The 15,373-nt window shown below is 50.6% G+C and overlaps 2 protein-coding genes across 3 annotated transcripts in view; both read left to right on the top strand.

Moving 5' to 3' along the window:
* METAP1D (methionyl aminopeptidase type 1D, mitochondrial) overlaps window positions 1-5,394 on the top strand; it is a 75,948-nt gene extending 70,554 nt beyond the window's left edge. The window contains exons 7-10 of the mRNA XM_045559541.1: window positions 2,717-2,814; window positions 4,124-4,171; window positions 5,022-5,100; window positions 5,223-5,394. Of these exons, the coding sequence (XP_045415497.1) occupies window positions 2,717-2,814; window positions 4,124-4,171; window positions 5,022-5,100; window positions 5,223-5,301 (304 nt within the window). The 3' untranslated portion in view covers window positions 5,302-5,394. The remainder of the gene's footprint in view (window positions 1-2,716; window positions 2,815-4,123; window positions 4,172-5,021; window positions 5,101-5,222) is intronic.
* Window positions 5,395-10,451: 5,057 nt separating this feature from the next.
* On the top strand, window positions 10,452-14,647 carry DLX1 (distal-less homeobox 1). 2 transcript variants are annotated; one of them, XM_045558785.1, is made up of 3 exons: window positions 10,452-10,962; window positions 11,618-11,817; window positions 12,988-14,647. In XM_045558785.1, exons 1-3 carry the CDS (start codon window positions 10,650-10,652, stop codon window positions 13,240-13,242), a joined length of 768 nt encoding a protein of 255 aa, XP_045414741.1. In that variant the 5' UTR covers window positions 10,452-10,649; the 3' UTR covers window positions 13,243-14,647. The 2 variants fall into 2 exon arrangements, with proteins under 2 accessions (XP_045414741.1, XP_045414742.1); XM_045558786.1 differs by lacking the exon at window positions 11,618-11,817 and having other exon boundaries at window positions 10,480-10,962.
* Window positions 14,648-15,373: the final 726 nt, after the last annotated feature.

Raw genomic sequence — 15,373 nt, 5'->3', positions numbered from 1 at the left:
GTGTTGGGGAGCAATTGTGGCACTTCTTGGACATTCCTGCCCACTCTGTTATTTCCATTTCCCCCAACACACCCGCCAAGAGGTGCAGACATGCTCCACCTACCCACAATTAGGGTTACTAGCTCTTGCTTTCATGTTAGAGGAGTGGGATTTGCTACTACAAGTCACTTGGATTGTCTCTAAGAATCAGATTTAAAGCCTACAATCAGGTAAAGAATCTTGTGCTCCCCGTCTATCCTGAAATAGTAGAAGAGGCATGCTTTTAAACAGTAATTAGGAACATTAGTGAGATTTTATCCTATTTAGTCCCAATAAATAGGTGTTAAAAACTAACTACCAATCCAAAAGGAAAATACCCTGAAAAGCAGACAAAAGTATATACTTAGCTCCTGGGAATCATGTATTGGGATGGGTGCTCAACCAAGGAACTGAGCAAAATTTGTCCTCTCTTTTCCACTTGGCTGTGAAATCTTCTAACCTTTGCATCCATGACACACAGATTCTGTGATCCTCCTATAGCCAGAAGTCCCAGCTGGACCAGGGAGTAGCTAGTTATAGGAGAATGCACTCAGATCCTTAGCCACCTAGTAATTGCACAGCTTCTTTTATTATATGAAGAGGAATGAGAGGTATGATGGGGGTGGGACCCCAATTGTTTTTCCAGAATGGACTTTCTTCCTTTCCTCTCATCGGAAATTAAAATAACATTGCCATTGTAACACACATTTAAGATGTAGCTGTGATACCTGCCAATCAGCTGGATTCTTAAAAAAAAAAAAAAGCCTAGAGTTTTTTTTTTTTTTTTTTTTTTTAAGAAAATAGAATAGTTCATATTGAATGCTCTTAGAATCATATCACCATCATTGAGATTTATTGGGACTAAACTAACATAATTTATAGGTTTGGGTAGAACCCATTCCTGTTAAAACAAAATCTAAATTATTATGTCTTATGTAATAATCTCTCTTCTCTCTTCTATCCATTCTCTATCCTCACTTTCTATTCAGAAATTGTGTAGTGCAAATAGAAACACTTTGGGAAACGTGTCATGGATATAGAGGTTAGAGGATTTCACAGCTGAGGGTTAAACACCCATCTCAAATAGAAATACCTCCTGCCCAAAGTGCAAAGACCAGCAGAAATAACCATAAAATACAACTTAAGAGATGAAAACGTTGACTTACCATTCCTGTCCTCCACATATGCATAGCTTGCCTATTTCTGCATTATCAGTTACATCAAAATCAAATCTGAATAAGAGGCTCTCTGTTGCTGGTTATGGTGACATCCTGGTCTAAGTGAAGATATCTTAAAAGTCTGGAGTGTTTAGAAAAAAGTATATAGACACAAATGCCCATAAGGATGCTGGCTAAAAGCCTTTGGGTTCATGTTAAAGTAAACCTAGGGTCTGTTGGATAATTCAGTTTGATAACTAGAAACTTTGGTTCTGCTAAGAATTGAAATAGTATTCCTATAAGTCCAAATCCATTGTTATGGTTAGAGTTAGGGACATGATGCCCTTTGACAACATGAAAATATAAATTGTTAATGATATATATGTTCTTGTCTGATGCTCCCCAAAATAAACATGTTCGCCTGATTTCAACAGCTTTTCAAACTTGTAGTTGAAGATTTTAGGGTTGGATTCTATGTGCTAGGTTTCATTTATGTGGGATAGATGGAACCCAAAACATTTGCATGTAGAAGTAAGTAATGAAGCATTAAGAATTAGGAATCACAGGCTGGGCATAGTGGCCCATGCCTGTAATCCTAGCACTTCAGGAGGTGGGAGGATCGCTTGAGGTCAGGAGTTCAAGAGTAGCCTGAGCAACATAGTGAGACCCCTTTCTCTACAAAAAAATAGAAAAATTAGCCGGATTTGCTGGTGTGTGCCTGTAATCCCAGCTACTCAGGAGGCTGAGGCAGGAGGATTGCTTGAGCCCAAAAGTTTGAGGTTGCAGTAAGCTATGATGATGCCACTACACTCTAGCCCAGGCAACAGAGTGAGACCCTGTCTCCAACAACAACAATGACAACATAAAAGAATTAGGAATCACAGTATTAGCTTTCTTAAGGATCCTTATGATTAAAAAGCATTCTTTATGAATATTATTAGTGGTGTAGGTCTTGAATAGAATTCCCAAATGATCACAAAGTTTTGGAGGGTTTCAAGAATGTTGACAAAGCAGATTCAACCTTTTGTGTGAATGTGTCTGTAAAATGCATAATGTTTTGAAATAGAGAAGAATAAAGGGAACCATAGAAGTAGAAATTCATATTTCTATATTGTATTTTTTTCCTCTGGTTCCCAAATTAGTAGTAATTGGAACAGTCTTTTTGTGAAAACCTATAAAAACCAGGCAGGCTTTTATGACCTGCATTATATGTGCATATATCTTGGTTATGTATATCAACCTATATGTGTGTATGCACACTCATTTGTTGTCTAGAAGGGTCCTTGTTGAATGGTGTACTAAGGTAAATAACTCAACCTACTATGCTAGATACATTCTTTCTTCATATATCCAAAGGGAGTTGTTACAAGCAACAGCAAAAACTAAAATTATTACAGAATGATGAAAACAATGTTATCATCTGACTTTAGCTATAACTGATTCTTTTCTTTTTCAGAGAATATTTTTAAATGACTTTTTAATCTTAGTATGCATTAAAAACATGCCTAATTTAATTAAATATTTTTTGGTCACTTTTAAAGCCACATAACTCATCAGAATGGTTTGCAAGTCTGTCCATATTTTGTAGGACATGGAATAGGATCTTACTTTCACGGACATCCAGAAATTTGGCATCATGGTAAGAAAGTTAATTTGGAAGCTGTTTCTTGAATGGGCTCAGTATATGGCAGTTTTGCCCCTCAAGCTCTTCCTCCAACTTCAAATCCACATTATCATCCGTGTGTGTGAATGTGTGAGTGTGCGAGTGTGTGTGAGTGTGTGTGAGGTTGGTAGGGGAGTGTCTACTTAATTTTAACCAGCACATTACTATGTTACTGGATTAGAGCCCAGCAGTTTTTTCAATCCCAAAATAAGGTTTATTTTGCTTTTTGTCTTCTCCTGAAGGGTACATGGCTGGAAGGCACAAGGGATATTTGTCTAGAAAAAGTTACTGAAAACAAAACAACACTGCATCAATGTCCCAGCAGCGTGCACATATGACTGTTTTCTGTTTTTCTTTTTCTACCCCCATTTCTAACCGCTGACTGTTGTGGTTAAACTTCATTACATCCTACACAGCATTGACAGCTGATGTATTTAGCAGCATGTACTCTTTAGTGATTTCTAGATTATGCCCACCCTGTATTCCTTCCCTAGAATCTCCTGTTTTTCACTGCTTGGGTGTGCACCCTACGGTGAGAAGGCAGGGGTGAGCCTGAAGGGGTGAGATTTGGGTTAAGGTAGGAGACAGCTGTATGGACAGAGACATTCCTAGACAGGGACCAAACGAAACTTGGTCCTGGGGCCTTGACCTGTGCATTTGAGGTTGGATTGGTCCATAGAGGAACTACTGCCTGGGACCCAACTCCTAGAGGATCCCTGGAGATCCAGCAGGTCAGAACTCCTTTCTGGCCAAAGAGCCTCACTTGAGGGAGCTCGGAAGAGGTCCAGGTGACAGTGCAGAAAGATCTCATCAGCCCTGTGCCCTACTGGGTGCCAATACCTGGAGTTAAATTATTTGAAGCTGGGACCGTACCTCCTCCTCCAACCCACACAGGAGGAGGCTGCCCTCCCTTTCTATACTTTCCCAAAACTTCCTTCTCTTCTGAGAGTGATGGGGGCAAGGGTCAGGACCCAACAGGTGGCCTGGAGGGACAGTGGGAGGGGAAGAGGAAGCCAGACATGTGTCTAAAATGCCCAGGCTGCCCCTGCCTGCCAGGCGTTGGCAGACTCTTCTGGAGGGACCTCGAGTCAGAGCACAGATAGTGTAAAGACTGAGGCCCAGGAGTCTAGGACTCTAGGATCCTCCACCCTTCCTTCTCCTCTAAAAGAAAAGAAACAAAATGACCACGTTTTTAAAAGGGGCCCCAACCCGCCCCCAGTCCTGTTACTCTCTCTCCTCCCCATTTTATGTTCTCACCCCCACCCCCATGTTTTTTGTTTTGCAGCAAATGACAACAATCTACTCATGGAGGAGGGCATGGCATTCACCATAGGTAAATGCTGAGCTCTTCCCAGGGCCATAGCTTGCTGGGCAGAAGCTGCGGTGCTGGCCTAGGCCCGGCAGTCCCATGAAGGACTAATAAAGCCAATCAGCATAATGAAATAATTCAGATGCATAGTAAATCTGATTAAATAATATCCTTGAGCCCCATCTTCCTAAATCAGATACTTACCGACACATTTAGGAGACGGCAGTCATCCAACCTCTAATTCTGTTACCAACATAATGTGATGCTTGGTTTTTTGTTTTGTTTTGTTTTTTCATTAACACCCAGTAACTAGAGGCGATTATGTGCCTTGCTCCTTGTCAGCAAGTGGCATGTGCTCTCTGGCGGCCCATGTGATTGGTGTCACCACCAAATTCCAATCACCTAGGGCCGCAAAGGCATCATATTTCTGACTGTGGGACTTAATGGGGAAGCAATTAGAGTGAAATAAGAAAATTGTTATTTGCTGATTAATGAACATTTTGAGCATGTTTTAAAAATTCAAATATTTTTAAAAAGTGATGGGTATTTATAAGTGGGACTGGTGTTTGGGTGGTTATTATCCACGGGGTCCTAATTAAGTCTTGATTAAAATGCCCTTCTTTCTCTAAAAAATTACGAACTAGGCAACTTCATACATTTTTGAATGCCGTAGCGTTTCCTTTTCCTACTGTTTGTAGTATACTATGTAGGCAACATCAATTATCAGCCCTTGCAAGATGACAACATGAACCCACGGGGGAAGCACTTGAGGGGCGGGAGGGAGAACCTTCTTATTCTTTTTTGATAATCAGCCGAAACAATGTTTGACAAGAATCTGGTGAGGTCACTGCAGTAAATATTTTCCCTCTTACAGAGCCAATCATCACCGAAGGATCCCCAGAATTTAAAGTCTTGGAGGATGCATGGACTGCGATCTCCTTAGACAATCAAAGGTGTTTGCTTTCTGTCCCATTGCTTTTAAATTGTACAGGAGGGACGACTGGTCCGAGAGCGCTAAAGCTCGCGGCCCCGCGGGCGCTTGCGCGCGTCCTGACGGCTGCGATGTGTGTTTCAGGTCGGCCCAGTTCGAGCACACAATTCTCATCACGTCGGGGGGCGCGCAGATCCTGACCAAACTGCCCCACGAGGCCTGAGGAGCAGCCCGAAGGTCGCCGAGGCCAGGCGTCTTACTTTTCTAAATTGCTGAAATCTAGCGGAAGAACTTCTAGAAGAAACAGGGGGACGACAGGTCGCGCGATAACCTACCCAGCACCTAATAGCGTCCTGGGAAACGCGGTGGGGATTGGGGACAATTGGAGACTCAGATCCGAAGCCCTGCCAGGGCCATGTGGCTTCGGGCTTGGTTTCCCAGCTGGGGAAACGCATTTGGAGGGGAACGGGGACGCCCTCGTTTGGGAGACAAGAGATTCCAGGAGAAGCACGGTTTCCTCTTTCTCTTACACTGACACTGCCCAAGTAAGAAAATAAAAACTGTTAAACCCACTGTGCCAGCGCGCCTTGCGTCTCTGACAGTTAGAAGGGAGAGAGTGCGGGTGGTTAATTTGGAGTGTCTGAACTTTTTAAACGCGTGCACACGGAGAGAAAAACTGGAACCTGTTAGCTGGGAATTTTTTAAAATCTGTTTTTTCTCCTTTGTGTATCCCACATTGGCTGGCCTGAGGACACTCGCAGAGGCCAGCACCTGCCCCCCCACCCCCAGCCCTTGCATTTCTTTCACCTTCACCCACCGTCATCGCGGCTTTGCGATGAAAAGATTAGCCCGCGAACCGAAGCACTGATTACAAACATTTCCTTGGCAGTGGACCCTGGGTCTGGCCCGCAGGATTTTATCAATCTAGAAACGTGAATTTCCCGGTCCCCTGTGGCTCTTCCTCCCCCACCCGCATCCAGCCCTCCCGGGCCATCCCAGAGGTTAAGTTTGAGACCCTCCCCACCCCCCAAACCCCCTCCCACACACGCAGTCTAGACCGTTTGTTCCACTAGGATAATAAAGCTTCGGCCCCCCTCGCTCAGAAGTGAATGTTCTGGCGGGTTAGCGGGCCGTCTAGTCCCTAAACTGACCCCTTCCCAGACTGGCCCTCTACGAACCCGTGCTGGGGCGCTGCAGAGTTCGCGAAGATCTGGTGTTTCTGAAGACCAGGTCTCAGCGAGAGGTGACATCCGCACATTTGGGAGAAAGGGCCTAGTTGGCTGGGCTGGAATTGGCGGGTTTAACTCCGGTTCGTCCAGCCGGCATCTCCAACCCGCTTGAGGAGCAGGAATCCAAGGGCCCACGCTCTGTCTCCCCAGGCCCCTCCCGGCCCCAGCACCCTCCTTCCCTTGCGCTTGCTCTCCAGTACCTGTTCACACCTGGGCTCAAGGATAGGGAGCGGCTGCGCCTCTAGCAGTCCACGAAGGAAGCCGTCCCCTTCTGGTTATGGTTTTAGGAACAAGCACAGTGAGGGTGTGGGGCGGTCACTGGTTGTGCTAACTCTTGTTTCTACTGAAGCGGGTTTTGCAAAGTTGCCTTCAGCTAAATATAGCTTAGACTCGAGGGACTGCCAAGGAAACATGGGCACCTGTAGTTACCAGGACAGGTGGCATTCATGGCTGGGACCAAGGGCCGGCTCATCTTTATGACACTCAGAGTGGTGGGTGGGGAAGAAGATGGGAAACTGAGGACTATGAGTGGGCTCCTAACGTGATAAGTTCCAGCTTTTCCCTGAACATGGGATTCTCTCGGCTGCCCCCAGCCCTTCCAGCTCAGCTTCTCTGCGTCCAGAATGTAGATTTTTGGATAGAGCTGAATCTGAGTCTAGTGGGTCTGACAGCTAGAAAAGACGAGGGAGGGGTTGAGGGTTTACAACATCCATAGAAAAACTTTAGGTGTGCTCAGGAGTTGGCCAAGAAGAGGCCCAGAGACTGGGGCTGCTGCCCTAGAACAATCAGGCTTTTCTAGAGAGGAACAGGGCCCAGCTGTCCTTGAAAAGTTTGCCAGAGAATGACTTCACTTTTCTCCTAGAGCAATTGGATTACAACCATTAGTGCTGTATTTTATCTGCGAATCGGTTTACTCCGAGCTTCCCCAAGGATGGTTTTATTAGGACCACAGGATTTTACCAACCACTGGGTAACACACTGCTTGTGCAGCAATTATTTCGAGGTGGAGGTATTTATGGGACAGGCTTAAAATCGCACTTATTAAAGTGACTAACCTAAAGTGTGTGTGTGTGTGTGTGTGTGTGTGTGTGCGTGCGTGCGCGCGCGCGTATGTCAGTACTGCCAACACTCAGCAGCTCCCTAGGTAACAAACTTGAATTAGAACGAACTCCGTTTAACATGCTCTGAAATAGAGATTAAGAAGTAGATTTAAAAATACCTCGTCCACGCCTCCCTACCCCTCTGCCAGCTGAACTGGCCCCAAACCTCACGCAGAGCCACCGGGATTCCAGCCAAGTGTGGCTACCGCTACCACCACCAGGGCCATCGCGTCCTGAGGTGACCCCCCAGTGGGTTCTACTCAGAATCCGAAACCCTCTGGACAAATGGAAGAGTTTTGTTTCCTCTCAGAGTTGGGACAGGCAACGATCTAAGCAAACCAAAATTTCAGAACAGGTGTCGCCTTAGCAGTGGGGTGGAAGGGTTTTACTCCAAGCTCACTGAGGACAGATGAGATCCCACATTGACAAGTTTGCTAGGGCCAGGCGGCTCAGCGCCCCTCCTCAGACCTGCTTCTCTGGGCTAAGAAATAATTTCAGCGTGTAGACACTTCCTCGCCCACACACAATTCAATTTTAAATTAAACAAGGCTCTGAAACCGTATTCCCGAGGGGGCGCATGCTAGACTTTTGTTCCCTGGAGCTAACCAGGTCCCCTGCGCCGCGAAGGTCTTCGATCCCCCTTCAGATGTGGAGGGACGGAGCAACCAGGAGACTGCCACAACGTGCCGCGGTCTCTCCCCTTCCCCCACCTTGCAATTCTCCGGAATAAACTGTGCCTAGGCAGCCCGGCCGTCGGGTTTCCTCACGCTTTGCCCTGAGCTCCGAGAAGTCACCAATTCCGTTTTCCCAGGTCCCAAACCCGACCCGGCGCCCACCGCGGCGATCACTTACGTGGGCAGGGCCCTCAAGGCGCGCGCAAGAGACCCGGGGCCCGTGCGGCATCCGAGCGGCTGTGCTGGGCACGCGGCAAGGCACTCCACACCCCAAAACAGGCACTAGAAAGGAGCAATTAAAACCACAAGTGCGACTCGGAAATCGGGACTAGCCGAGCGGCTCTGGGTGTTGTCTGGTGGCGGAGTCATTAGCTGGTTGTTGCCACAAAGCCTCACCGTGTGGGGTTCGGTGATTAAGAAAAAAAAATCTTTTAAACGTTGGCAAACCCGTTATTGGTTTGGAGTATGGGTTTGTGGGTTTTTTTTGGCTTTTGTTTTTCTTTTTGCTCCAACCACGCTTCCTGAAATATTTCTGCCCCCAGCATCATGCCCTTAAACCAAAGGAGAGGAATTCTGCGGGCACCAGCAGCTGCTACACAAGTTAAAAAAGAGAGAAACCCCCTCTTACTAATATCTGTAACGACAGCACCGATGTAATTTGTTTTGAATGTTCATTTTTATTGGTGTTCCCTCTGCCAAAATGTGCTTGATTACAGAGGTTTGTCCTGTGATCATTGCACACTCCAGACAGGGGAAGGTGCAGCAACGAAGGTTCAGCTCAGGCCAGATCAAATCCCGGGCTGTTTAACGCTGAAAGGCTGCATGTTGCTATTAGTGTTAAATATATGGCTAATTATGCGTATGAAAATTAAACATCAGTGTTATGCTAATGGGGCGCCTTCAGCTGCGGATTTGAGCACTTGAGACTACCATTTAATCAAATGAATCAGTAACTAATACATCTGCACGTGTGAACTTTCACAAGATCATTTCCCCGTTCCCGTCACACCGCTAAATTATGAAAGAAATAATTATCAACACTTTCTAATTACCTAACAAAGTAATTTGGGATTCACCGTGGGCTGGCGGGATGGGGAACAACATCCCCTAGCAGCCAGGGTGGTGTGCGCCACCCCGCGAGGGGGTGGCTGTGTGGTAGTGGTGGGGGGCGGTGGTTGTGCGCTTTTCTGTACCTAGCACCCCAGATATCAGAAGGCGCCTCGGCAGCTCTTGCCTCCACCAGCTCTGGCCCCCAGGCCCAGTGGCGCCCGCTTTGGCCACTGAAGGTGAGGAAGATCGTGGGCGACAATGGGAGATAAGTCTACACGCAGACATGCAAGCCCACCACAGGCCTGGTTTTGCTGAGGATTTCGGTCCCCCAGGGACTTCGAAACCCTAGGTACTCTCACCAGACCCCAGGAGGCCGAAGAATGACCCCCTGGAGTCCGCAACTCAAGCAGATTCGAGCTCGCCGGCCCCTGGGCTCCACGCCGCGCTGCGCCCTCGGGGCGAGTGAGCCCGGGGCGCTCGGCGCAGAGGGAGTGGAGAGGGGAGGGGGGCGGAGGAAGGTTGGGAGGGAAAGAGGATGTGTTGGGGGAGGGGGCGGTGCGGCCGCCTTTCCTGGGAGGAGAAGCGCGGGTTTCTGGCTCTCCGCGCGCACTGCTTTAATCAGACCCGTGCAGCCTCGAGCTGGAGTGGCCAGTTGGGCCTGGAGAAATGCGAGCGGGCCCCAGGGAGCAGCGGCGGCGGCGGCGGCGGCGGCGCGGCGGCCGAGTGAGTTCGCCCGGAGGGCCCTCAAACCCAGACCCCAGGGATGTGGCACAGCGGACCCGGGCCAGAGAGGCGCGGCCAGGAGGCGCTGCGCTAGGCACAAGACTCTCGGGAGGACCGCAGTCTGTTGGCCTCCTCGGGCGCCCCCCAGTGCGCGACTCCGAGCTCTGGAGGCCGCGGCTAGGCTCCTGAGCCTCCCTAGCTCAGGGCTGGACTGGATGGCGTAGACGAGAAGCGGTCCCGGGTCCCCAGCGTTGGGGGCGGGCGAAGGGTGGGGACAGTCGGGGAGAGGGCGGCGGCCCCGAGCCGCTAGTGGTTTCTGGGGAGGAAAGCGCTCGAGGGAGGGGGGAGGCCGAAGAGTCGCGGGCCGCCCAGGTCCCGGCGCGGACGCCGCATCCCATTGTGCGTCCCGCACGGCGCGCTCTGTTGCAGAGAAGCCCCGGCCGGGAAGCGTGGACGCGTCTCTCCAGAGGCCCGGCCGCCTCGCCCGCTCTAGTCCAGCGGAGCCCGAGCGCCTCGGACCAATCCCCAGTGATTATGCAAGACAGCGGACCAATCAGCTCCTCCAGCTCATGAATATTTATGACCTTGGCTGAGTCAAAGCTTTGAACCGAGTTTGGGGAGCTCGGCAGCATCATGCTTAGACTTTTCAAAGAGACAAACTCCATTTTCTTATGAATGGAAAGTGAAAACCCCTGTTCCGCTTAAATTGGGTTCCTTCCTGTCCTGAGAAACATAGAGACCCCCAAAAGGGAAGCAGAGGAGAGAAAGTCCCACACCCAGACCCCGCGAGAAGAGATGACCATGACCACCATGCCAGAAAGTCTCAACAGCCCCGTGTCGGGCAAGGCGGTGTTTATGGAGTTTGGGCCGCCCAACCAGCAAATGTCTCCTTCTCCCATGTCCCACGGGCACTACTCCATGCACTGTTTACACTCGGCGGGCCATTCGCAGCCCGACGGCGCCTACAGCTCAGCTTCATCCTTCTCCCGACCGCTGGGCTACCCCTACGTCAACTCGGTCAGCAGCCACGCGTCCAGCCCCTACATCAGTTCGGTGCAGTCCTACCCGGGCAGCGCCAGCCTCGCCCAGAGCCGCCTGGAGGACCCAGGTACGTGCGCTTGCCAGGGAGAGGGAGAGAAGGAGGTACTAGGGAGAGAAGGAAAGGAGGAGAGAAAGGGGAAGAATAGAGGAGAGGAGAGGGGGAGACAGAGGTGGGTGGGGTGGGGAGGACGCGGGAGTAGTAGAGGTTTCGAATATCAATCTATGGATCCTTGTCATAGCAAAGAAAATTTTTTAAAAATCCACTCAATTTGCAACAATGCAGCAAAGGAGAGAAATCCGAAAGCGTCTCCTGGCACAGGCTGGGCCTCTGGGCGGCTCGGTGCGCTAAGCACACAATGCCCCGCTGGAAAACAGAAACCCACATGTGCACGTATTAGTCTCGGTAATTATTTATTGCGTAGCGCTATAAACAATGTATGCAATTAAGGGTAATTAAACCTCAACTACCGTCTGCAAAAATAGCAAACTTTCCCTGCAAAGGCAGGAGCAGCGCTCCTGGGAATGGCCCCATCCCGCCAGCAGCAGCCCAGGACAGGCCCTCGGACTTTGGGGAACCCTTCCATGTCTTTCAGAGTTTCTTGAACGTTCTCTCCCCGTCCCTGCCTCTGCCACCCCTCGGTAGCCACTCACTCTCGGCGGCTCTCCGTACTAAAGGCGGCCCCTCGCATTAACAACGGCTCCCGCTTCTGCTGTCCCTCCAGGGGCAGACTCGGAGAAGAGCACGGTGGTGGAAGGCGGTGAAGTGCGCTTCAACGGCAAGGGGAAAAAGATCCGCAAACCCAGGACGATTTATTCCAGTTTGCAGTTGCAGGCTTTGAACCGGAGGTTCCAGCAAACTCAGTACCTAGCTCTGCCCGAGAGGGCGGAGCTCGCAGCCTCCTTGGGACTCACGCAGACGCAGGTACCTCGCAGCTGCCACTCCGCTGCGCCAAGCAGGCTTCCCGCGGCCGGCCTGCGCCCCGGGCTTCATTTCTTGCTCGCTGGGCCTCAGGGTCGGAGTGTCACTGTGTGTGTGTTTGTGTTCACCCCTGGCTCTCAGCGTCTCTCCTTCCTCCCTCATTCTCTCTGCCCTAGCTCTGCTGCTGCTCTCTATACCCTGAGCTGCCTGCCGCCTGGCCCTCTGCCCCTGGACAATCTGATTAGGGCGCAGGAAGGATTTCCCCAGACGTTTTGTTTGGGAACTGAGGTCACACGTGCCTGAACAACTGGAACAATAGACTCGGGGCTTAATCCCTCCTTTGCCTTTAAAGTGTGTGACTAATCATTCTGGGCCTGGGTTCGCGCTTCTGTCTCCCTCCTCCTCCTCCTCCTCCTCCTCCTCCTCCTCCTCCTCCTCCTCCTTCTCACCGGCCAGGGGGTGGGGGCGAACCCTTTCCTCCGCCCTCTCACCTCTCAAGTCCCAGATCCTCAAGGAGAAACGGGACCTTCCTTCCCAGATTTCTCTAAGACCCCGGGGAGCACATGGGCATTCTGACCACCGCCAGCACGGGTTTCCAACGTCAGGTTCGGAATTTGGAGCAGAGTTGGGGAAAGCAAAAGGACCCTAAGGAAAAATTGGTTTGAGTCCAAAGAAAAGTGCAACAAAAGCTTGCGGCCCCCTTAATCCCCAACTCACTCATGGGCAGAAAGGACGGTGCAAAGAGAAGGCGGGTAGCTTTGCAAATAAATTTCTTCCACTCCTTCCTAGGTTTTCGATTATTTTATTGATGTTGACATTGGAATTGCTGGCTGGGTGTTGTGCAGGCTCTGCGTCTTCCGCAAATGGTAGCCCTGGTCAGACTGAGCCCCTGGCGGGCTAAGGCCTGGATCACGGCGCGCCCCTCACCACAACTCCCCACTGGCTCTCTGAGAGCTGCGCCTATGGACCGGTGGCAGACAGTCTGGCCTTGGAGCCTTTGGCTCTTATTGGGGGAGGGGGGAGGTCTCCACCTCCGGCACGGAGCTGCCAGCTTATTCAGGGTAGTGGGGGGCTCGTATCTCTTACTGTCCTGCGGTCCCCTGTCTTTCCTCCCCAGACCAAGGGTAGGCTCAGTGGTCCCAGCCCGAGTCACATTGTTGTCCGCTCTTGCAGGTCAAGATCTGGTTCCAAAACAAGCGCTCCAAGTTCAAGAAGCTGATGAAGCAGGGAGGGGCGGCTCTGGAGGGTAGCGCGCTGGCCAACGGCCGGGCCCTTTCTGCTGGCTCCCCACCCGTGCCGCCAGGCTGGAACCCTAACTCCTCATCCGGGAAGGGCTCAGGCGGAAGCACGGGGTCCTACATCCCCAGCTACACGTCTTGGTACCCTTCGGCGCACCAAGAAGCTATGCAGCAACCCCAACTCATGTGAGGTTGCCCACCTGCCTCCTTCCCGTCTCCCCCCGCCCGGGCCCCTTCCGCCTCCAGGTCCATCTACCCAGTCCGCGTGCCCTGGGCCCAGAAAAGAAGGGCCCAGAGGGAGGGAAGAAGAAGGAACAGTGAAGGCAGGATACCCTCCATCTCCTCCCCGCGAGGTCCGGCCCAGCGACTTCCCCTCCCGGCGGCTTTGCTCCAGCCCGAATCCCGGTTTGGGCCGAGAGGTGACAGCGGAGAGTGGCCTCAGAGGGCAGGCACAGCCACCCGAGACAGCCCTGAGCAGCAAGACAAACCCATTCGACCCGGCCCACCGACCCTTAGCTTTGTGGGACTATCAGGAAAAAAAATGTAGAAAAAGCAAAAGATCTTTTCTGTCCTGTCAGTCTCTTGTCTTTTTTTGCTCTGTGTGCTGACAGAGTCAAGGTCCTCGTTCATCCGCTGTCCTCATTCTGCGCCCTCTGCAAAAAGTCACCAGATTCCAGCGGCACGGGTCCTGCCTGGCCGCCGGGCTTCGGATCCTGGGACGTTTTGCCTGACCATCTGTGTAGCTTGTTTGGGAATTGGGGGAAATTGGAGGGAGGGGGTTTTATTTATTGAGGAATGGACTTGGCCTGAGGCTGAGTGTTTGCCAATTCGAGGTTCTGTGGAGCGCGAGGAACACACTGTTCAAACGCACTGTTTACTTTAAACGCACCCGGAAAAACGAATGAGGAGGACGTGGTGATTTTTAATTTATACCGTACGTTTTGTACTTTGCTGGTATGGAGAGTTTGGAGCCCGATGATTTGCATTTTTTTTACATGTCCAGTATTGATTTAAAAAAATTTTTTAAAAAGATAAATGAAGCCAACACGATTTTCTCCTCCCGGGGGGAACTCTTGGTTGCTTTGCCTGGACAAGAAGGAAAATCCTGATTTCCACCTTGGGTAGAAAGAGAGAGGGGACCGATGGGCAGCGGAGAGAGAACAGGCAGGCTTGAGTAAGCGCCCTAATTCCAGTGGGCTTTAAAGTAAGACAAAAGCAGCTTTACAACAATTTCTAGAGGCTCGACCACAGAATAATGCCAGTCACCACCCTAAACGCACAGTCTCCAGTGCAGGATCTAATCACTGTACATATTATTATTGTTATTATTGTTCTGTAAACATGTTGCACAAGCTTAGCCTTTTTCCGTTCCGTTTTGTGTGGCTGTAAAACCCCATGCTTTGTGAAATGAGAATCTTGACATTTTACTTGTGAAATTTGGAAAATGTGATCAATTGAAATCAACCGTGTTTGTGTTCTCTATGTCAAAGTTTAGTTTTATATTGAGAATGTTAACTTATTGCTTTGTATCTTGGGGAAAAAAGAACTTTGTAAATAAGTTATAAAGTTTCTTTGAGACAGTAAAATTATGATTTAGAGAAAGAGCTGCTATCTCGTGCACTGTGTGAGAGTGTGCCTGGGTGGGCCAGACTCCCAGCTCTGGAGACAGGTAGCCCAGAGCGGCAACTCATGAGGACGGAGTGAGGGCACCAGCCTCCCACACACCACGATATCGTCTGAGGTCTGTGGGGCGCCCCACTGGATCTGTCATTCTTGCCTTGCTCTTTCCACCCCTAAGGTGTCTGAACCGTACCTGAGTTGGAGGAGTGGGGAGAGAATACTTGGCGAGGGTCCCAGGTAAGGGGGCTCAGGAACAGGTGCCGCAGGGCAGAGCTTGAGGCATAGGAACCAAAAGGACGGTGAAGACCGGCTGAGAAGAGGTGAAGCCAGAGTTCAAAATCAACCCGCCTGATAGATTTCAGTTCTTCCCACGCCCAGCCCCATCTCCGGAGGCCTGGAAGCCAGGAAGCAGAAACACTCTGCTTTGCCACTAGCCTCCAACCCGGATTTCTGGCCTCCCAGCTTTTGCTTGCCCGGAGGCGCTAGAGTCTGTCGCGGAAAAGACGGGGCCAGACGCCAGGCAGGGACCGGAAGGACACGTCTGCCAGGCTACCTCCCAATCAATCAGTGCATTCCAGGGGACAGGGTACTGTCCCAGGGAGCCACCCTGGCTGGCCCCTCCACATAGAAAAAGGCCCAAAGGCCCGTTCCTGCCTAATGATCTGGGGCTTTTCTCTAGGTGTACCGAGAAATGGAGGTGC

The sequence above is a fragment of the Lemur catta genome, chromosome 8 (assembly GCF_020740605.2).
Source record: "Lemur catta isolate mLemCat1 chromosome 8, mLemCat1.pri, whole genome shotgun sequence".
NCBI classification, from domain to species: Eukaryota; Metazoa; Chordata; class Mammalia; order Primates; family Lemuridae; genus Lemur; species Lemur catta.
The sequence above is the reverse complement of the archived record's forward strand: the minus strand, read 5'-3'. Positions and strand labels throughout refer to the sequence as shown.